The sequence below is a fragment of the Phycodurus eques genome, chromosome 15, assembly GCF_024500275.1.
Source record: "Phycodurus eques isolate BA_2022a chromosome 15, UOR_Pequ_1.1, whole genome shotgun sequence".
NCBI lineage: Eukaryota > Metazoa > Chordata > Actinopteri > Syngnathiformes > Syngnathidae > Phycodurus > Phycodurus eques.
In genome coordinates, this window is record NC_084539.1 from 108,100 (window position 1) to 130,517 (window position 22,418).

At 42.9% G+C, this 22,418-nt stretch overlaps 1 protein-coding gene across 10 annotated transcripts in view; it reads right to left on the reverse strand.

Moving 5' to 3' along the window:
• Positions 1–22,418, reverse strand: part of mvb12ba (multivesicular body subunit 12Ba) — an 85,601-nt gene that overhangs the window by 57,462 nt on the left and 5,721 nt on the right. For 6 of the 10 annotated variants that reach the window (XR_009769956.1, XM_061699355.1, XM_061699363.1 and 3 more), the window contains 3 exons: positions 11,539–11,661; positions 11,238–11,345; positions 6,185–6,281 (listed from right to left, as the gene is read on the reverse strand). The exons of 2 other annotated variants lie outside the window; for them this stretch is intronic. Coding sequence is in view for 6 of the 8 variants with exons in the window: in XM_061699355.1 (XP_061555339.1) it covers positions 6,185–6,281; positions 11,238–11,345; positions 11,539–11,649 (316 nt within the window). In the remaining 2 variants the exon portion in view is untranslated. Of the gene's footprint in view, positions 1–6,184; positions 6,282–11,237; positions 11,346–11,538; positions 11,662–22,418 lie in introns of those variants that run through there. 2 more of the 10 variants (XM_061699361.1, XM_061699356.1) reach the window with 1 other exon arrangement.

The window sequence follows — 22,418 nt, forward strand, 5'->3', positions numbered from 1 at the left end:
TTGATTGTAACGTTTAAACTTAAAATCACGCCAAACCGGAAGTAACGCAGGCGTCGCTTAAGGCTTATTCTTTTCTCCTAAATTAATAAAATTTTTATCGAAACGAAAATACCCTACAACGCGGATATGACACTGTTCCAAATTATTACGCAAATTATATTTTATTATATATTTATATTTATTTTTTATATATCTTTTTTAAAAATATTTTTAACGTGGGTCCCCCTTCCCATGGGGTTCGGGTGCAGTGTGAGCTGGGCGGTGGCAGAAAGCGGGGAACTTGGCAATCCGATTGCCGGCTACAGAATGGAATGTCACCTGTCTGGGAGGGATACAGCCTGAGCTGATGTGTGAGGTTGAGAAGTTTCGACTAGATGTAGTCGGGTTCGCCTCCACACACGGCTTGGGCTCTGGTACCAGTCCTCTTGAGAGGGGTTGGACTCTTTTCCACTCTGGAGTTGCCCATGGTGAGAGGTGTGGGTATAATTATTGCCCCCCGGCTCGGCGCCTGTATGTTGGGGTTCACACCGGTGGACAAGAGGGTAGCCTCCCTCCGCCTTCGGGTAGGGGGATGGGTCCTGACTGTTGTTTGTTCCTATGCACCAAAAAGCAGCTGAGAGTACCCACCCTTATTGGAGTTCTTGGAGGGGGTGCTGGAGAGCGTTCCCGCTGGGGACTCTATTGTTCTGCTGGGGAACTTCAATGCTCACATGGGCAATAACAGTGAGACCTGGAAGGGCGGGATTGAGAGGAACGCCCCACCCGACCAGAACCAGAGTGGTGTTTTGTTATTGGACTTCTGTGCTCAAGGCTCTGGATGTTGTAGGGCTGTCCTGGTTAACACGCCTCTGCAACATCGCATGGACATCAGGGACAGTGCCTCTGGATTGGCAGACTGGGGTGGTGGTCCCCCTTTTTAAGAAGGGGGGTGTGTTCCAACTACAGGGGGATCACACTCCTCAGCCTCCCTGGTAAGGTCTATTCAGGGGTGCTGGAGAGGAGGGTCCGTCGGGAAGTTGAATCTCAGATTCAGGAGGAGCAGTGTGGTTTTTGTCCTGACCGTGGAACAGTGGACCAGCTCTAAACCCTTGGCAGGGTCCTCGAGGGTGCATGGGAGTTCACCCAACCAGTCTACATGTGTTTTGTAGACTTGGAGAAGGCGTTCGACCGTGTCCCTCGGGGGTTCCTGTGGGGGGTGCTTCGGGAGTATGGGGTACCGAACCCCCTGATACGGGCTGTTCGGTCCCTGTACGACTGGAGTCATAGTTTGGTCCGCATATTCAGCAGTAAGTCGGACTCGTTTCCAGTGAGGGTTGGACTCCGTCAAGGCTGCCCTTTGTCACCGATTCTGTTCATAACTTTTATGAACAGAATTTCTATGCGCAGCTGAGACGTAGAGGGGGTCCGGTTTGGTGGCCTCCGTATTGCAGGTCTGCTTTTTGCAGATGATGTGGTTCTGTTGGCTTCACCAGGCCATGATCTCCAACTCTCACTGGAGTGTGAAGCGGCTGGGATGAGAATCAGCACCTCCAAATCTGAGAGCATGGTCCTCAGTCGGAAAAGGTGGAGTGCCCTTTCCAGGTCGGGGATGAGATCCTCCCCCAAGTGGAGGAGTTCAAGTATCTTGGGGTCTTGTTCACGAGTGAGTAAAGACTGGAACGGGAGATCGACAGGCGGATCGGTGCAGCGTCTGTAGTAATGCGGACTTTATATCGGTCCGTTATGGTGAAGAAGGAGCTAAGCCGAAAGGTGAAGCTCTCTATTTACAATCTACGTTCCTACCCTCACCTATGGTCACGAGCTGTGGGTCGTGCCCGAAAGAATAAGATCGCGGATACAAGCAGCCAAAATGAGTTTCCTCCGCAGGGTGTCAGGGCTCTCCCATAGAGATGGATGAGAAGCTTGGTCATCCGGGAGGAGCTCAAAGTAGAGCCGCTGCTCCTCCAGATTGAGAGGAGCCAGATGAGGTGGCTCGGGCATCTGTTTAGGAAGCCTCCAGGACGCCTCTCTGGTGAGATGTTACGGGCATGTCCCACCGGGAGGAGACACCGGGGACACCCGAGGAAACGCTTGCCTGGGAATGCCTCGGGAGCTGGAGGAAGTGGCTGGGGAGAGGGAAGTCTGGGCTTCCCTGCTAAAGCTACTGCCCCCGCGACCCACCCTCAGATAAGCAGAAGAAAATGGATGGATGGATGGATATTTTTCTAAATAATTGACACAAATGACAGTCGGCATAATTGTCAAGTCATCAACCGGAATATAGAGAATATAATTAAAATGTTTGGAACAAACGTACCAATGAAATAAATTTTAAAAAACTGCAGTTTACTGAAATGAAAAGCTATTTCAATCATATCATAAATCAAGTTACCTTTTAATCTAGGACTGCTTATTCAGAGCTGCCAACCTATTGAAATCCACTTGCACAACAATTTGCCCAAATTTGTCTCAATTTCCATATTTTAAAAGTGTATTAACAGTTAACAGTTATTTCAGTATGTTATGTAATAGGATAATAATTAATAATTCTGCATACTGTTCAATTGCTCTATAATCATAACCGTTAAATTATGGCTTCAATATTTACTTTAAAAAATAAAATATGATAAAGTGGAGAGTGACGTGATGCGTTTCATCACCAAGATGTGATTATAAAAACGGTCGAAATGGTCAACTATTAAATGTTGATTAACGTTCTTAACTACAGTAAAAGTGTTGAGCTGACTCACTTGTTAGATAAAAATACTCTAGAATGATTTTAAGGACTTAAGTTAGCTCTGGAAAAATGATCATTTTCTCAAATTCACTTTTTAATTGTTTAGTTTTTAGTTGATGATAAGCATCATCCATCCATTTCCTGTACCGCTTGTCGCGGCCGTGCTGGAGCCTATCCCAGCTATCTTTGGGCGTGTACACACTGAACTGGTCGCCACCCAATCGCAGGGCACATATAAACAACAACCATTTGCACTCACATTCACACTTAGGGACAATTTAGAGTCTTCAATCAACCTACCATGCATGTTTTTGGGATGTGGGAGGAAACCGGAGTACCCGGAGGAAACCCACGCAGGCACAGGGAGAACATACAAACTCTACACAAACTCCTGGGATTTGAACTCCGTTCCTCGGAACTATGAGGCAGATGTGCTAACCAGTCGTCCATCATGCTGCCCGATAAACATCATTATTATATAAAATGTTTGGTGGTAAATATTAGTGGTCAAACTTAAGATGATAATTACAACATACGGGCGGCCAAACTGTGATTAACATTGACGAAGAAGGCAGCTGGCTAGCTAATTAACTAATGTGCAATGAAACCGAAGTTTTGGTGTTTTGCCCCAGTGGCCCTTGTAATCCCTCCCCTCCCGTTGACTTGGGGCCCCTTGACACACTATCAAAAGCCAACAGTCTCGAACTTGGGTTTTAAACTGGACAGTGATTTTAAATTGGATCGGCAACTTGGTGCGGTTGTCAAGTTCATCTTTTTATTTTTATTTTATTTTTTTTTAATCTTAGGCAGCTGGCTAAAGTGAAGCCTCTTCTTTCATAACAACAGTTTGAAACAGTAATCATGCCTTCATTACATATTTGCTGGATTACTGTAATGCACTTTAATTTGGAGGCAACCAGTCCTCCCTCAAAATGCTGACCTCCTAATTGGAGCACATACGAGGGAGCACATAACTCCTGCCTTCACTCGAGAATTAAGATTATTTTTTTTTTTCTTAAATATTACCACCTTACGGCTCTGAGCTACTATACCCCGACACTCTTGCCTGGTGCCTCAGGTAAGATAAAGAGACGCTCAAGAAGGTACCGAGGACTAAACGGAGGTTCAGAAGGGATAGATCTTTTTCTGTTGCGGGTCCATCTGTTTGGAATAACCTCTCCCTAAACCAGTGGTTCCCAAACTTTCTCTGCTGGCCCCCCCTTTGGTTCATCAGAAATGCATGCCCCCCCCCCACCCAAAAAAAAAACAGGACATACATACACATTTTGTTTTTAGAGTACATTGCAGTTTATTTCAGACAAGACAAAAATAAAAGAAGATTAATCAAATTAATCTAAAAACAGGTGTTGGGGGCCTAACAATTTAGCATTCAGTAACCTCCATAACAAAATACGGACCGTCTGTAACATTTGAAACCTCTCTGCTAATTTGGTAGCAGCTTCATAATTCTTACATCCATTCAACTTGTGAGTTTTAGAAGTTTTTGAATTTCTTTGAGATGGTGGATTGCTATGCTTGAAAATGATTTTGTTCATGAAAGGACAGTTCTTTTGGTACCATGGAAGAAGGTGGTCAGTCAGAAGCTTCATTTTTCAGAGGTCATTTTTACACCTTTAGACACCCTACAGGGGCCGACATGCTGTCTCCACGGCATGTTTCCGCCCAAATACATAACTCTGTCAGTCCGCCAGCACCTTGCTGATGTCGCAGCCTTGTTGGGACATGGTGGCCTTCCACCAATCATCCACTACGCCATCCAGGCTTGTACGGCACTCATCATTGGACAAGCCATGCTGCAAGGTATAGTGCTGTGTCCTTTGCTGTTATGGGCATAAAAGGAGAGAAAGTCATGTTTTTGCCCCCATCCTCCCCTGACCTCAACTCTACTAAGAACCTTTAGAGCAATCTCAAGAAAAAAGATCACTGAGGGTGGGAGGAAGTTCACATCCATACGGCAGCCCTGGGAGGCTATTCCGTCACCTGCAAAGAATTCAAGCAGAAACTCTCCAAAAATTAAATTTATACATACTGTATTTGGCTTGAAACATGCCAGGGAGAGAGCTTTTTGGCCCCTTTGTGTTCCCCGAAGGTGAGAAAATGACCTCTGAAAAGTGTCGAGTTTCTGACAGATCAGTTTCTTCAAAAGAACAGAACAAGACAAAACTGTGCTTTCATTAACAAAATCATCTTCAAGCATGACAAAGCACCATATCAAACAAATTCAAGGGGAAATTCTCCAAAAACTCAAGTTCAATGGGTGTGAAAATTGTGAAGCTATTATCAAACAAGGGGTACCATGTGAAAATGTAACTTGACTAATGATGTTTATTGTAATAGCTTTTGATTTCTGTCAATGACCTCCTAATACTGCAAATTACATAAACGCATTTTGAGTTCTTTAAAACCTGTCAAATGTCTTGAAACTGGTGTGCGTAATAAATTGGAACAGTGCAAATCAATATAAGTTTAGAATTTTTCAAAAAATACTATGATCATTGGGAGGTTCAAAAACAAAGATTATGCTGAGTGATGTGTATCAACTCTTGGAAAAATCTGGAAAATACATCATTTGCTTCATAATTTGGAATGCAGTGTAGAGCTGCTACCTCAGAGATGTTAAAATATCGACTTAAGACTTATTTTTACAAATTGCCATTTAGTTTAAGTACACGTAGGTCTGTGTTACTGCCGCTTCTCCTTTTTCCTCCTGCCTCCTCTCTTGCTTGGAGATGAGGCTAGGTGACAATGACTGAATATAAGGCTGATGCTGTATGGATTCTGCACCAGACAACTGGGATAAGATCTGTGGTGGACCCCTCCGACGACACCCATTCCTGTAGAAAATTCTGCTTAGACCGAACCGGACTAGTGCTGTTGAACAACCACTTTCCTGATGGCATCCACCTTGGGCGCTCCATCTAATCTCCTTAAATGGACTTTAATGCTATTGCAGCTAACATTTTACACCACCGTATTGTGTGATAAATGTTGCCCACATTACAGCCTGGTGATCCTGGAAGGGGGACCCCTCTATCTGTGGTCTGTTCTCAAGGTTTCTTCTTTTCTCTCCAAATGCAGTTTGGATTTTTTCCTTGGCTGGTTGGGGTGTTTAGATCAGGGGATGTCTTCGATCTTTGTCAATTGTGGGCCTGTGAAGCTGTTTGAGACTCTTTTGTGATTAAAGAGTATATAAATAAACTTGACTACACATTTTTTTTTTAGTTTTTTTGTTAAATTGCGTACGCAGGCACGAAAAACAATTTGATTCCAGTTTTTTTTTTAACAAAAGGCTCAGAGCGGTTTATGCCATATCTTCTGCTACAACTCCCATGGAGGAATTTTGTCTTTAGAAAAGAGGTGAAAATTTCAACTTTTTAAGATGCCATTTTGTAGTTATACAGGTCTGTCCAGTCAATACGTTATTCACTACTTGAGGTGGTGACTTACGAGTGTCAACAGTCTCCTGGATTGGAATGAATCCCACAGGCAGGGTGTCCTTTATATCAATGAGCTTCATGTCAACAAGAACATTTCCTAAATGGCTCTGCAAGAACAGGAAGGGAATTGGGGTTGGAAAAGAAAAGCAAAGGAAGATATGAGGTGATAGAAGGCATCTGAAAGTCTTTTTCCTCCTGTGTGACTAACTACTTTTAAAACGATTTTAAATTAACACTATTTTCGTGATTTAAATAAATTATAAGTCCTTTACTTCCATGACATTTTACAACAACAAAATGGAACAAATTAAATTAGAAAATAACATTTGCCAACAAATGTTTCTGTGGTCTTTCAATTCAACACAGAGGCGACGATGCAGGAGGTAGATTTTAAAGAAAGATTTACTAATTAGAAAATATTTTATTTATATATTAACAGTATGACTACAATTGTTTTATGTTCCACCTTTTGTATAGCACTTTGTTACAGCTGTTGTTTTTTGACACGCAGAAATAAACTTGAGTTTCAATTGTGTGCATTCAAAATATGCTTTATATTTTGTTATATTAGCATTTAGGTCCTATCAGTAATATCACACACAAATCAATTCACATATCACTCATATCAATAACAAAGGGACCCCACACTTTGTGCATCCTTAGTCACATCGCAAAAAGATGAAGCCATTGTTTCATGATGTTCTCTAAAGATGTACTTGCATATACAGAATGGTCGGATGGCCACAGCCAAAGATACACCAAAGTTGAGATTGATGTTTTATTTTCTGGTGAGGTCTGGGGTTTGAATCAGATTATATATTTGATGGAAAAATACTAATTTATTGTGCTATCAAAAGTAGCTATGAGTAGGAGCTGTGCGCACCTCTGCCTGTGTACCAAAATATGAGTAATTCATTCATTATTCATCAGTAATTCAACATCCTCAATTCTAGTGTATAGATTAGATTCAATGTTGTCTTGCACAAGTACTGAGAAAACAAAATGCAGTTTAGCATCTTAATAGAACTGTTCAGACAGCACCAAATGCAGAGCAAGTGTATGTACTGGAATATATTGGAAGTAAAAAGATATATACAGTATCAAATAAGATAGTTAGTAACTGTCTTCAGTCTCGCTTGTTCTGGGGCATTTTCCCTTCAGTTTTGTCTTCAGTAAGTGAAATGCATGCTCAATCGAAATATGAAACATGTCCCGTCTATCCCAAATAAGACTTAATAACTTGAGCTTTTATTTTAGAGATGTGTGTCCAGTATTTTCCAAACTTTGTTGAGCCAAGGCACCTATTTTATTTTAGAGAAACGTCACGGTAAACCACCAAACAAAAATATCATTAAAAGTATCAAAGCTGTTTTAACTGAACACAAAGTTGATATGCAGACCCTTTCCAAAAAAAATTATAACAAGGAAAAGTGTATTTCCATAATTCCATTCAAAAAGTTAAACTTTCATAAATTATAGATTCAGGGCCCACAATGTAGACTATTTATTTGTTTATTTTTACATAATTTGGGCTTCCATCTTATAAAACCAACGAAAGCAGGAATTCAAAAAAAATAGAATAGTGTGAATAAATCATTTACTTCTACGTTTTTTCTGAAAAAAGAAAGAAATTAGGGTCACAATAAATCAATCAAAATATGGTACTTTCAAAACGACACGTAAATCTTCAATACTTGGTTGGGAATCCCTTTGCTTTAATCACTGCCTTGATGTGCCGTGGCATTGAGGCAATCAGCCTGTGGCATTGCCTGGGAGTTATGGAAGCCCAGATTTCCTTGGTGCTTGCTGTAGTTCTTCTTTGTTGTTGGGTCTGGTGCCCCTCATTTTCCTCTTGATAATACCGCATCGATTCTCAATGGGGTTTAGATCCGGCGAGTTGGATGACCAGTCAAGCACTGTGATGGCATGGGAATCAAATCAAGTTTTGGTGCTTCTGGCAGTATGGGCAGGGGCCAGGACCTGCTGGAAGATTAAATGTGCATCTCCATACAGATCCTCAGCAGAAGGAATCATGAAGTCCTCTAAAACTTTCTGGTAGACAGTTGCGGTGACCTTGGATTTAAGAAAGCAAAGTTTACCACCACCTGCACTGCACATTGCACCTCAAATCATGACTGACTGTGGATATTTCACACTGGACCTCAAGCAGCTTGGGTTCTGTTCTTCATCCGTCTTCCTCCAAACCCTTGGACCTTGATTCCCAAATGAAAGGCACACTTTACTTTCAACGGAAAAGAGGACCTTGGACCACTGGCCAACAGTCCAATCCTTCTCCTTGGCCCAGTTGAGACGTTTCCTACGTTGGCCCAGGCTGAGAAGTGGCTTGACCCGAGGAACCCGACAGGTGTAGCCCATCTCCCGGATGCATCTAAATGTGGTGGTTTTTGATAATTCGCTGAAGCCCACTGTCATCTCTTTTGCTGGTGGATCTTCTCCTGCCACATTTTGTCCTTCCACTAGACTTTCCATTGATATGATTGGAGACAGCATTTAGTGAACCACCAGCCTCCTTAGCTATGAACTTTTGTGGCTTACCCATCTTATGGAGGGTATCAATGATGGTCTGCTGGCCAGTTGTCAAGTCTGAAGTCTTCCCCATATTGAACCCAACTGAGAAAATTGAAACAAACTGAAGCAATTTAATGGCACCTGGGGAAACCTGTGCAGGTGCTTTGAGTTTAGTAGATGATTAGTGTGTGACACTCAGTTTCAAACTTTTATGGCCTGCAAAATTTGGGCTGATTTCTTCACAGTATACTAATTTTTTGAATTCCTGATTTCATGGGTTTTATGACCTGGAAGCCCAAATTATGTAAAAATAAACATAAATACTTGAAATTGTTTTCTCCATGTGAGGATAATGGCTCTCCCTATGGTTCGCTGGAATCCAAAATCTTTAGAAATGTCTTTGGTAACCCTCTCCGGACTGATCGATGTCAATTACTTTATTTCTCGACTGTTCTGGAACCAAGATCCTCAGAACTTTAGAGGCAGATGTATGATATAATTAGTCTAAACATTAAAGTGGGGAAACTATGCAAAAATATAACAATTTGAGGAGGGGGCCAATACATTTTCACAGCACTGTATACAGTATATGACTGCACATCAAAGTAGAGAAATGTATCTAAACGAATGAATCTCCTCTTCTTCCTCAGGTGCTTCATATATTCTGGCGTGCCTTTCTCGACGGGCTTGAGGAAAATGATAATAGGCTGTTTCCACCGCTGCTTCTTCATGATGACAAAGATGTTTTTATGTCTCAATGTCAGTGTTGACGGCTTTTCAGAATTTTATGGACGTCTACTGCCTATCTCATGCACCGCTGGCCTCAGCAGCACGCTGCGGTGCAACGCACATTCACAATAAATTGGAGTTTTGGAGACATCTTCAGGCATAAAAGAAAGAGCACAAAAATACGCAGGGATACTTTACTGTAAACTGTGAAACATTCTAACAATATGTAAATTACCTGGTCGGGTAACGCCACGTTTCAAACAAGAAAAGCACAGTTTTCTAAATAATTGTTTTGTATTTATGTTGCTATCATTTGTAGAGAATCAATAAATATGTCATTTCCACCACAAAACTGAAATAATTTTATATTCTTGCAACCCCAATTCCAATGAAGTTGGGACGTTGTGTTAAACATAAATAAAAACAGAATCCAATTATTTGCAAATCATGTTCAACCTATATTTAATTGAATACACTACAAAGACAACATATTTAAGGTTCAAACTGATAAACTTTATTGTTTTTAGCAAATAATCATTAACTTAGAATTTTATGGCTGCAACATGTTCCAAAAAAGCTGGGACAGGTGGCAAAAAAGACTGAGAAAGTTGAGGAATGCTCATCAAACACTTGTTTGGAACATCCCACAGGTGAACAGGCTAATTGGGAACAGGTGGGTGCCATGATTGGGTATAAAAGGAGCTTCACTGAATTGCTCACTCATTCACAAGCAAAGATGGGGCGAGGGTCACGTCTTTGTGAACAAGTGCGTAAGAAAATAGTCGAACAGTTTAAGGACAATGTTCCTCAACGTACAATTGCAAGGAATTTAGGGATTCCATCATCTACGGTCCATAATATCATCAAAAGGTTCAGAGAATCTGGAGAAATCACTGCATGTAAGTAGCAAGGCCGAAAACCAACATTGAATGCCCGTGACCTTCAATCCCTCAGGTGGCACTGCATCAAAAAACGACATCAATGTGTAAAGGATATCACCACATGATCGTGTCCTCTGGGCGAAAGAGGAAAAGAACTATCCGGACTGTTATGCACGCAAAGTTCAAAAGCCAGCGTCTGTGATGGTATGAGGCTGTGTTGGTGCCAATGGCATGGGTAACTTACACATCTGTGAAGGCACCATTAATGCTGAAAGGTTTTGGAGAAACATAGGCTGCCAGCAAAGCAAGGTCTTTTTCATGGACGCCCCTGCTTATTTCAGTAAGACAATGCCAAACCACATTCTGCACGTGTTACAAGAGCATGGGTTCGTAGTAAAAGACTGCAGGTACTAGACTGGCCTGCCTGCAGTCCAGACCTGCCTCCCATTGAAAATGTGTGGCGCATTATGAAGCGTAAAATACGACAACGGAGACACCGGACTGTGCAGCTGAAGCTGTACATCAAGCAAGAATGGAAAGGAATTCCACCTACAAAGCTTCAACAATTAGTGTCCTCAGTTCCCAAACATTTATTGAATGTTGTTAAAAGAAAAGATGAATTAACACAGTGGTAAACATGACCCTATCCCAGCTTTTTTGGAACGTATTGCAGCCATAAAATTCTAAGTTAATGATTATTTGCTAAAACCATCAAGTTTAGCAGTTTGAACATTAAATATCTTGTCTTTGTAGTGTATTCAATTAAATATAGCTTGAACATTATTTGCAAATCATTGTATTCTGTTTTTATTTATTTTAACACAACGTCCCAACTTCCTTGGGTTGTACAATGCTGAAGAATAGACAGGGAATTACTGTATTTCATCATAGATGTTTCATGTACAGAAAGATTAGTAAATTTACATTTTCCTTTGAGAATACCCTGGTGAAGCACAGGTACCGGGTCACCTTGGACTTGAAAAGTCCATCCTTCCACAAATCAGCATCCAGACCGTCTGTTGTTGTTGAAACCTAGAATCAACAGAGTAGTCCAGTGGTTAGCATGATATGAATGTGAGTGGAAAAAGTGTGCATGTGCATCATGTGCCTGGGAGATGCTCCATGCAACGCTGTACTTTATGGGCTGGATAAACAAGAACACAGATGACTGATGATCTTCACAATTAGAATTAAATAAAAAGAAAACAAAAGTAAATCATCTTACAACGTCATAACCAGTTGGTGCTCTACTCCTGGAGGCTACAACACCAACTCCAGTGATTGGGTCCATGGGCATCTCTGGCAAAGGCTCAGAAAGGTCCCGAACTTCAGGCATCTCTGTTGAGTTCTGCAGCCAAAACGTATAGGGCATTTTTCTTCTTATTTGAAAAACTCTCTTTTTACTCACCATTTGAAGAATTATTTTAGTAATGCTATAATAATGATATATACAGTGGTGAAAAATAATTGCCCCTTCCTGATTGCAATTTTCTTTATTTTTTTTGCACATTAATCACACAAATGTTTCAGATCATGAAGTCAATTCCACTCTCTCACAGACAACCCAAGTAAATATGAAATACTGTTGCCAAATTTTGATTTTATTTATTAAAGTTCATGAAAAGTGAAATCGCAGATTTGTTTCTTAGTACATAAAGCATCTTGGAAGATATTTGCTGAAAACGAGTGCAGAGACTATGAACTATGTAATACTGAATTGTGGCTATATAGCACTCCTTTATATATATATATATACAAATATATATATATATATATATATACAAATATATATATATATATATATATACACATATATACAAATATATATACATATACATATATAAATATATATACATATACATATATACAAACATACATATATATATACATACATACATACATACATACATATATACATACATATATACATACATATATATATATATATATATATAGCGTATATGAGTGTAGCGGACATGCCATGAAACGATGACACCCAGCACCCCAGTCTCTGGTGAGACTCGCTCTTCCCACCGATAGACAACCACGGATTGGCAAGACGTAACTTCACATATAGACGCTAAATTAATCAATAGCCATAATCAACAAAAGCGAGACACAGACATTTGGTTTGGCAGGCCGACGCTAAGTGAATTACCAGCACCTGGACCTTCAAAGCAGAGACCAAAGATACAGCGTTCGCCCGAGGACGTTAAGTTAATTAACTTCCACCGCCAACCAGCCCGGAGGATTTAACCAACAAAGGCGCCTCCACCCTGTAGAGTACCGCGCCACTTGGCCAGTAAAGCTGGGAGTTTGAACAGGCAACAGCAAAACCCACAGGCGACAGAACGGCACTACAGACAGGAAACAGTCTGTACCAGACTTGGCTGGGAGTTAATATTTTAAGAACTTTATATGAACACCACTAGTGACTGTATTGCTGCGAACTTGAATGTCTAATGTCGAATGACTGAACCAGATGAAATTTTTCACTCCACACCACACAAATGCCACATTGAAAATAGTTGTGTTCTCAACAACCACATAACATTTTAAACATTCGTTACAGGTATTAAAGAGGATGGGGGTTCTTCCTTTCCACCAAATCCACCTGTTCCCGGTGCGGACCGGGCCGGCCGAACACTCGGAAGCGTAGTGTAGCAACCTTCAGATTACGAGACTGATAAAACGGTTTCTTGTCGCTTCTCCTAAATTTTGTCCACATAAAAAGCGACGTGGTGCCCCTCATATATATCAAATAGCTTGATTTATAATGCTGTAATTTAAAATTACGATAAACCGGAAGTGACGCAGGCGTCGCTTCCAGTTCATTCTTTCTTCCTAAATTAATTACGTTTTTAGCTCATATAGCGTATATGGGTTAAATAAAAATGTAATTAATTTAGGAGAAAAGAATAAACCGGAAGAGACGACGGCGTTACTTCCAGTTTGGCGTAATTTTAAGTTTAATCGTTAAAATAAACTATTTTAAAATCAACTTTTTATATGTATAAAATTTAGGGAAAGTGATGAGAAACCTTTATATCAGTCTCGTAATCTGTATGAAATTTTGAGTTATAGATGACAGAGCCTTACCATATTGTCACGACCATAAGGCGCACCGTATTAAATGGCGCAGTCTGTTACGGGGTCTATTTCTATATTTAACACATACATCAGGCACACCGTATTATTGGGCGCAGGCATGGTAAAACATATGCTAGGTTAAAACATACGGTAGCATGCATGCACGCGAAAACAATGTTTTTAAAAAGGCAGTGGGAGCAAAAATGAATTTGGTTGTACTTTATTGAAGTATTTAACAATGTACTCACGTTAATTTTTGGTCAATCCTCATCCACAAATCCATCAAAGGCCTCATCTTCTGTATCCGAAATGAACAGCTCGGCAACTTCTCAATCAAACACGGCAGGTTCGAGTCAGTCTCGTTGCCGTGCGGCTGCTCAGAAATTATGCCGGCTTTTACGAAACTCGAAAAACAGTGCAAGAGACACGTTAGCCCAAGCATCCACAATCTATTCACAAATTGTGGCGTAACTCGCCCGGCGCTGCCTCCTAGTCTTAGTAAAACTGTGTTCGCCATCTGTCATCCATCGCTTCCACGTCGCTCGCAACTTCACTTTGAACGCCCTGTTTACACCGATGTCCAGCAGTTGGAGTTCCTTAGTCAAGGCTCCCGGAATGATGGCAAACTTCCTCACTTGCTGCACATGGCAGTTATTGCCCTCAGTCGAATGGTGACTTGAGATACCTTCTCCTGGCTGTTCTTTGCTCATTAATACACCTCGCCTTGATTCCGCGTTTTGTTTTTCTTTTTTTTCCACGCAGAAACTCAGCTTTGTCTTCTTGACATGGCGAAGGTCATTTTCCTACTTCCTCCACTTGCGAACCATGGATTCATTGATCTTGAATTCTCTCGCAGCTGCTCGATTCCCATGTTCCTCTGCGTAACTGATAGCTTGCAGTTTAAACTGTGCTTCGTAAGCGTGTCTCTTCGTAGGTGCTATTTTCGAGGGTCTTTAGTCAAACCGATGTTGTTTTGCACAATGCACACCCCGACGCTGTATACCTACTGGGGGCGTGGCTTTAGCGTCCTCCTTCACGCACCCTTCCCCCTTTACGTCCGCATGCTGTCCTCAGCCACGTCCGCTTTTCCTCTGTATAAGCAGCGTGTCGGCAGGAAATGCTCCCAGTCAGTCAAGCGGTCAAAAAAAGTAAAAAAAAGAAATAATAATAATAAAATAAAATAACACGTTGGAACTCGGTGCACACATAAGGCGCGCGCCGCATTACAAGGCGCCCGGTCCATTTTGGAGAAAATTTAAGACTTTTAAGTGCGCCTTATGGTCGTGAAAATACAGTACTTAAACTCAGAACACACACAAAATACAACAAAGAGTGTAATTTTATAGAAAATGTAATTATCTCTTTGGGCGCGTCTCAGGAAGCATGGAGACTGATTGAGTTTAGAAGAAAAACATGTAGAAAAATAAAACAAAAGAGGCGGAAGACGAAAAATGGTTGTTCATCACACCTCCTTGGGAGAATATGACCGTCTCTCTCCCCGCCTTGGGTCTGGGGTACGCTACCACGTTTGGAAAACTCACATTTGGCTGGGAGCGTATCTGGGTAGCTCAGCAGCCACTGTTCCGGAGGCTTAGGCGCGGCGGTCCACAAAGGCTCGGGAGCCGGTTCTCCATCCCCAAGACCTGCGGTTACCGAGCCGTATGCCCGAACAAAGAAAGGGAAAAAGGGGCGTGGGGTGGCGGAGGCCAGCCTATGGCTGGCAAGATGCCAGCAAGACAAGAGCTAAGAAGCCAGAGGAGAGAGAAAAAACTTGAGTCCAGAAGGCGGGAGTTAAGAGTTAAATACCCCGGAGGCGGGGCGTGTGTAAGAGGGACAGAAAACCCTGGAGTAAATAAATATATATATATACACACACACACACACACACACACACACAAATATATATACATACACACTCTCTTCTTCCTACTAACGGGGAAATCTGATTCAGGTTTTTTTCTTTTGTGTTTCTTTTGTAATTCAGCAGTTGCTTTTGGGGCGGCACAGGGGCCAACTGGTTAGCCCATCTGCCTCACAGTTCTGACGACCTGGGTTAAAATCCAGCCTCACCTGTGTGGAGTTTGCATGTTCTCCCAGGGCCTGTGTGGGTTTTTTCTGGGTACTCTGGTTTCCACCCAGATATCAAAAACATGCATGGTAGGTTCATTGAATAAATTGCTTGTAGGTGCGAATGGTTGTTTATGTGTGTCCTGCGATTAGTTGGCGACCAGTTCAGGGTGTACCCCGCCTCTCGCCCAGAGTCCAGCACGACCGCGACTCTTGTGAGGATAAGAGTTGTAAATGTTTGTTTTACCAATGACATGGTGTCTGATATCGCTAAAACAAAAACCTGGAGATCACAAATCAGCACCCAACTGTGAAATCTGTCATTATACACACAGGGTTCCTGGATGTTCTCAAGCAGCAATCGGAGGTACTGAAGCAAGATTCCATTGATCTCCGAACAAAAGTGCAATGTGAGGTTTTTATTAGTGGACCTCTCCCACTTGTACAATTTGGAGATGAATGTTTCTCTCGGCTCAGTCAATTAAATAAGTGGCTCAAAATAGTGTGTACGGCACTATCCGTGAGTTTCATTGACAATTTCTGCATTAATGGGAGCGCAGACATCTTTACAAGGCAGACGGTTTCTGTCTAAATAGACAAGGGGTTATTGGCTGCCAACATTTTTTCCTGTGTACGCCATTCAGCGGCCCAAAAAGAAAACACTGGCCTTGGAGATGCAGTTATTCCCAAACAATCGGAGGAACAGGAGATAAGGCGGCATGAGGCACAGATGGATTCATCAGGGTCATCCAAACAATCTGAGGAGCGAATGACAAATGAGATGAGCCACCACGTTGAATCTCCCACACCCCTCCCTGCCTCAATGGCACAAAGCCCAACGCAAAACTCACTCTCCACTAGCCTAAATTCTCTGCTAGATGTGACGGACAGGATGAAGACGATTGTCAATATTGGAATCCAATGCACAACACGCCAAGATCTTCCTCCCATCCCCCCTCGCCTGAAACCACCATCCACTAAGATGTGAAGGGCCCCTCCTCCACCCATGAAGAACCATATCTGTGAATCTGACTGATATCTGCGGGGTCTTATCCAGAATAAATCGGACCCCGACGAAGATCAGGCATTTTTGACCCCTGTAATTACAAGGGACAGAAAGTTAGTCAAAGAAACATGGCACAAAAAAAGTAGAAACTACAAACTTAGTGAGGGTAAAATGTGAATTTATCAAACCATTGTCTCCAGTTATCTCTCCGAGACTAGCTCTTTTCAATATCAGGTCACTGGGTAATAAATCAATGTTGATTAATGCCATCATTACAACCTATGATCTGGACTTCTTGTTACTAAATGAAACGTGGTTAACAGAAAGTACAACCCCAATTTCAATGAAGTTGGGACGTTGTGTTAAACAAATAAAAACAGAATACATTTGATTTGCAAATCATGTTCAACCTATATTTAATTGAATACACTACAGAGACAAGATATTTAATGTTCAAACTGATAAACTATTATTTTTAGCAAATAATCATTAACTTAGAATTTTATGGCTGCAACACGTTCCAAAAAACCTGGGACAGGTCATGTTTACCACTGTGTTACATCACCTTTTCTGTTAACAACATTCAAGAAACGTTTGGGGACTGAGGGCACTAATTGTTGAAGCTTTGTAGGTGGAATTCTTTCACATTCTTGCTTGATGTACAGCTTCAGCTGTTCAACAGTCCGGGGTCTCCATTGTCGTATTTTACGCTTCATAATGTGCCACACATTTTCAATGGGAGACAGGTCTGGACTGCAGGCAGGCCAGTCTAGTACCTGCACTCTTTTACTACGAAGCCACGCTGTTGTAACACGTGCAAAATGTGTTTTGGCATTGTCTTGCTAAAATAAGCAGGGTCGTCCATGAAAAAAGACATTGCTTGGATGGTAGCATATGTTTCTCCAAAACCTGTATGTACCTTTGAGCATTAATGGTGCATTCACAGATGTGTAAGTTATCCATGCCATCAGAATCAGAAGCATCTTTATTTGCCAAGTATGTCCAAAAAAACACAACGAATTTGTCTCCGGTAATTGGAGCCGTTTTAGTACGACAACAGACAGTCAATTGACAGAGAACACTTTTGATACATAAAGACATTGAGAAAAACACTCACTGAGTAATAAAGGGTTGCTAGTTATCTGGTAATGCCGGGATTATTATTTTTTTTGCCAATTGTGCAAAAGATGCACAGTCCTCTAGCACTTAGAGCAGTTCGAATGACTAATATTACAATAGTTCAGTGCAATGACCATTGTGCAAAGGGCGATAGTTGTAGTACTACTATAGTAGTACTACTATAGTAGTACGATAGTCTGGGAAAATGTTGATTGTGCAAATGTTGCAGATACTTCTCAGTCAGTGTGCAAATGGAGCAGATGCTACTCTGGCATGAGTGGCCAGTATTGGTCAACAACAGATATGCAAATAGTGCAGCATGGTGAGACTACTACAGTGAGTGCACGAGTAATATATAATTGGCCCGACAGATATGTGACAACAAACGCAAGACAAAAAAATGCCAGCATGTTGCAATGGATTTGTAGGTTAGGTGTTTAAGAAGTTGATTGCAAGAGGGAAGAAGCTGTTGGAATGTGTGGGTAGGGGGGTACCAAAATCCTTTCAGCAGTTTTGATTGTTCGTTGCAGTCGGAGTTTGTCCTTTTTGTAGCAGCACCAAACCAGACTGTTATGGAAGATGATTGTGCAAATATTGCAGATACTCCTCAGTCAGTGTGCAAATGGAGCAGATGCTACTCTGGCATGAGTGGCCAGTATTGGTCAACAACAGATATGCAAATAGTGCAGCGTGGTGAGACTACTACAGTGACTGCACGAGTAATATATAATTGGCCGGACAGAAATGTGACAACAAACGCACGACAAAAAAATGCCAGCATGTTGCAATGGATTTGTAGGTTAGGTGTTTAAGAAGTTGATTGCAAGAGGGAAGAAGCTGTTGGAATGTGTGGGTAGGGGGGTACCAACAATCCTTTCAGCAGTTTTGATTGTTCGTTGCAGTCGGAGTTTGTCCTTTTTTGGAGCAGCACCAAACCAGACTGTTATGGAAGATGATTGTGCAAATCAGAATCAGAATCATCTTTATTTGCCAAGTATGTCCAAAACACACAAGGAATCTGTCTCCGGTAGTTGGAGCCGCTCTAGTACAACAGACAGTCAATTTACAGAACACTTTGGAGACATAAAGACATTGACAAAAAACAATTGTGCAAAAAGATGCAGAGTCCTCTAGCACTTAGAGCAGTTCGAATGACTAATATTGCGATAGTCCGGTGCAATGACCATTGTGCAAAGGGCGCTGAGACTTCAAGGAGTGTATGCGATTTAAAGTGACGAGTAGTGCGAACATCTGGGACAATGTTGGTTGTGCAAATGTTCCAGATACTCCTCAATCAGTGTGCAAATGGATCAGATGCTACTCTGGCATGAGTGGCCAGTATATGCAAATAGTGCAGCATGACGAGACAACTACAGTGAGTGCACAAGTAATACATAATTGGCCCCACAGAAATGTGACAACGAACTCAAGTCAAAAACTGCCAGCTTATTGTAATGGAATTATAGGTTAGGTGTTTAAGAAGTTGATCGCAAGAGCGAAGAAGCTGTTGGAATGTCTACTAGTGCTAGTTTGCGTTGATCGGTAGCGCCTACCTGAGGGAAGGAGCTGGAAGAGCTGGTGACCGGGGTGCAGACGGTCCGAGAGGATTTTGCACGCCCTTGTCTTAGTTCTGGCAGCGTGCAAGTCCTCAATGGTGGGTAGGGGGGTACCGACAATCCTTTCAGCAGTTTTGATTGTCCGTTGCAGTCGGAGTTTGTCCTTTTTTGTAGCAGCACCAAACCAGACTGTGATGGAAGAACACAGGACTGATTCGATGACCGCTGTGTAGAACTGTCTCAGCAGCTACGGTGGCAGGCCGTGCTTTCTCAGAAGCCGCAGGAAGTACATCCTCTGCTGGGCCTTTTTGAGGACGGAGTTGATGTTGGTCACCCACTTCCGGTCCTGAGAGATTGTAATTCCCAGGAACTTGAAGGTCTCGACGGTTGACACAAGGCAGCTGGACAACGTGAGGGGCAGCTGTGGCGAAGGATGCCTCCTGAAGTCCACGATCATCTCTACCGTCTTGAGCGTGTTCAGCTCCAGGTTGTGTCCGCCGCACCACAGCTCCAGTCGCTCCACTTCCTGTCGATATGCAGACTCGTCACCGTCCTTGATGAGGCCGATGACAGTGGTGTCATCTGCAAACTTCAGGAGCTTGACAGTCGGGTTCGCTGAGGTGCAGTCGTTCGTGTAGAGAGAGAAGAGCAGCGGAGAGAGGACACAACCTTGGGGCGCCCCAGTGCTGATGCTGCATGTGGATGAGGTGGCCTCCCCCAGCCTGACCTGCTGTGTCCTGCCCGTCAGAAAGCTGTAAATCCACTCGCAGATGGCAGGTGAGACGCTGAGCTGGAGAAGCTTGGTTGAAAGGAGTTCAGGGATGAAGGTGTTGAACGCTGAGCTGAAGTCCACGAACAGGATCCTCGCGTAGGTCCCTGCACTGTCGAGGTGTTCTAGGATGAAGTGCAGTCCCATGTTGACTGCATCATCCGCAGACCTGTTCGCTTGGTAGGCAAACTGCAGGGGGTCCAGCAGGGGACCTGTGACACTCTTGAGGTGGTCCAGCACGAGACGTTCAAAGGACTTCATGACCACAGATGTCAAAGCGACAGGCCTGTAGTCATTCAGACCAGAGATTGCAGGTTTCTTGGGGACTGGAATGATGGTAGAGCGTTTGAAACAGGATGGAACTTCGCACATTTCCAAAGATCTGTTGAAGATCTGAGTGAAGACTGGAGCGAGCTGGTCCGCGCAGACTTTGAGGCAGGATGGAGATATATGGTCCGGTCCTGTCGCTTTGTTAATCTTCTGTTGTTTGAAGATGCGTCTCACATCCTGTTCATGGATGGTTAACGCAGAAGTCAGAGGTGTGGTTGTGGTCGCGGGTGCGACCGGGTGTGTGTGTGTAGTGAAACTGTCCTTTTCAAATCTGCAATAGAAGGTATTCAAGTCGTTGGCTAGTGTGCTATTGTTCTCAGCTTGGGGGGATCGTCGCTTGTAATTAGTCAGCGATTGGAATGCACGCCAGACTGATTTTGAGTCGTTCGCGCGAAACTGTTTTTCCAACTTTGTGGCATAGATCCTCTTTGCAATGTTAATTTCTTTAGTAAGCTGGTTTCTAGCTCGATTATACAGGGCCCTGTCCCCGCTCTGATATGCATCTTCCTTAGCTTGGCGAAGCTGCTTAAGTTTAGCAGTGAACCACGGCTTGTGGTTGTTGAATGTCCGAAATGATTTTGTTGGTACACAAACCTCTTCACAGAAACTGATATAGGATGTGACAGTGACCGTATATTCATCCAGGCTGCCAGCTGAATTTTCAAAGACACTCCAGTCTGTGCAGTCTAAACAGCTTTGAAGTTCCATCTTGGCTTCATTGGTCCACTTTTTGACTGTTTTCAATGTAGGCTTCGCACATTTAAGTTCTTGCTTGTACGTCGGTATTAAGTGAATTAGGCAGTGATCAGACGAGCCCAGGTCTGCACGAGGTATAGCACGGTATGCGTTTTTTACCGTAGTGTAGCAGTGGTCTAAAGTATTATTTTCCCTGGTAGGACAGTCGATGTGCTGCTTGTATTTAGGGAGTTTGTGGTTGAGTGTAGCTTTGTGAAAGTCCCCGAGAATAATGAGGGGTGAGTCCGGGTGTTTTTTTTCAATTTCATTGACTTGTTCGGCGAGCGTTAGCAATGCGGCGTTCGTGTTAGCTTGCGGTGTAATATAGACTCCAGCCAGTATAAACGATGCAAACTCACGTGGGGAGAAGAATGGTTTACAGTTCAAAAACAGCCACTCCAAATGCGGGCTGCAGTGTGTGCTGAGCACCGTGACGTCCGTACACCATTTTTCGTTGATATGGAGGCATATCCCGCCGCCCTTCGTTTTCCCCGATGATTCCATGTTGCGGTCCGCTCGATGAATGTTGAAGCCGGGAAGCATGACGGCGCCATCGGGTACGGCGTCGCAAAGCCAGGTCTCCGTGAAGCACATGGCCGCGGAACGTCCGAACTCTTTGCTGGTCTTTAACAGAAGATGAAGCTCGTCCATTTTGTTGGGTAGGAAGCGTACATTCGCGAGGTGGAGCGAGGTGGATCGACGGGAACGCCAATCTGTGTCCTGTTGCAGATACTCCTCAGTCAGTGTGCAAATGGGGCAGATGCTACTCTGGCATGAGTGGCCAGTATTGGTCAACAACAGATATGCAAATAGTGCAGCGTGGTGAGACTACTACAGTGACTGCACGAGTAATATATAATTGGCCCGACAGAAATGTGACAACAAACGCAAGACAAAAAAATGCCAGCATGTTGCAATGGATTTGTAGGTTAGGTGTTTAAGAAGTTGATTGCAAGAGGGAAGAAGCTGTTGGAATGTGTGGGTAGGTGGGTACCAACAATCATTTCAGCAGTTTTGATTGTCCGTTGCAGTTGGAGTTTGTCCTTTTTTGTAGCAGCACCAAACCAGACTGTGATGGAATATGATTGTGCAAATGTTGCAGATACTCCTCAGTCAGTGTGCAAATGGAGCAGATGCTACTCTGGCATGAGTGGCCAGTATTGGTCAACAACAGATATGCAAATAGTGCAGCGTGGTGAAATAGTGCAGCGTGGTGAGACAGTTTTGATTGTCTGTTGCAGTCGGAGTTTGTCTTTTTTTGTAGCAGCACCAAACCAGACTGTGATGAAAGAACACAGGACTGATTCGATGACCGCTGTGTAGAACTGCCTCAGCACCTCCGGTGGCAGGCCGTGCTTTCTCAGAAGCCGCAGGAAGTACATCCTCTGCTGGGCCTTTTTGAGGACGGAGTTGGTGTTGATCGCCCACTTCAG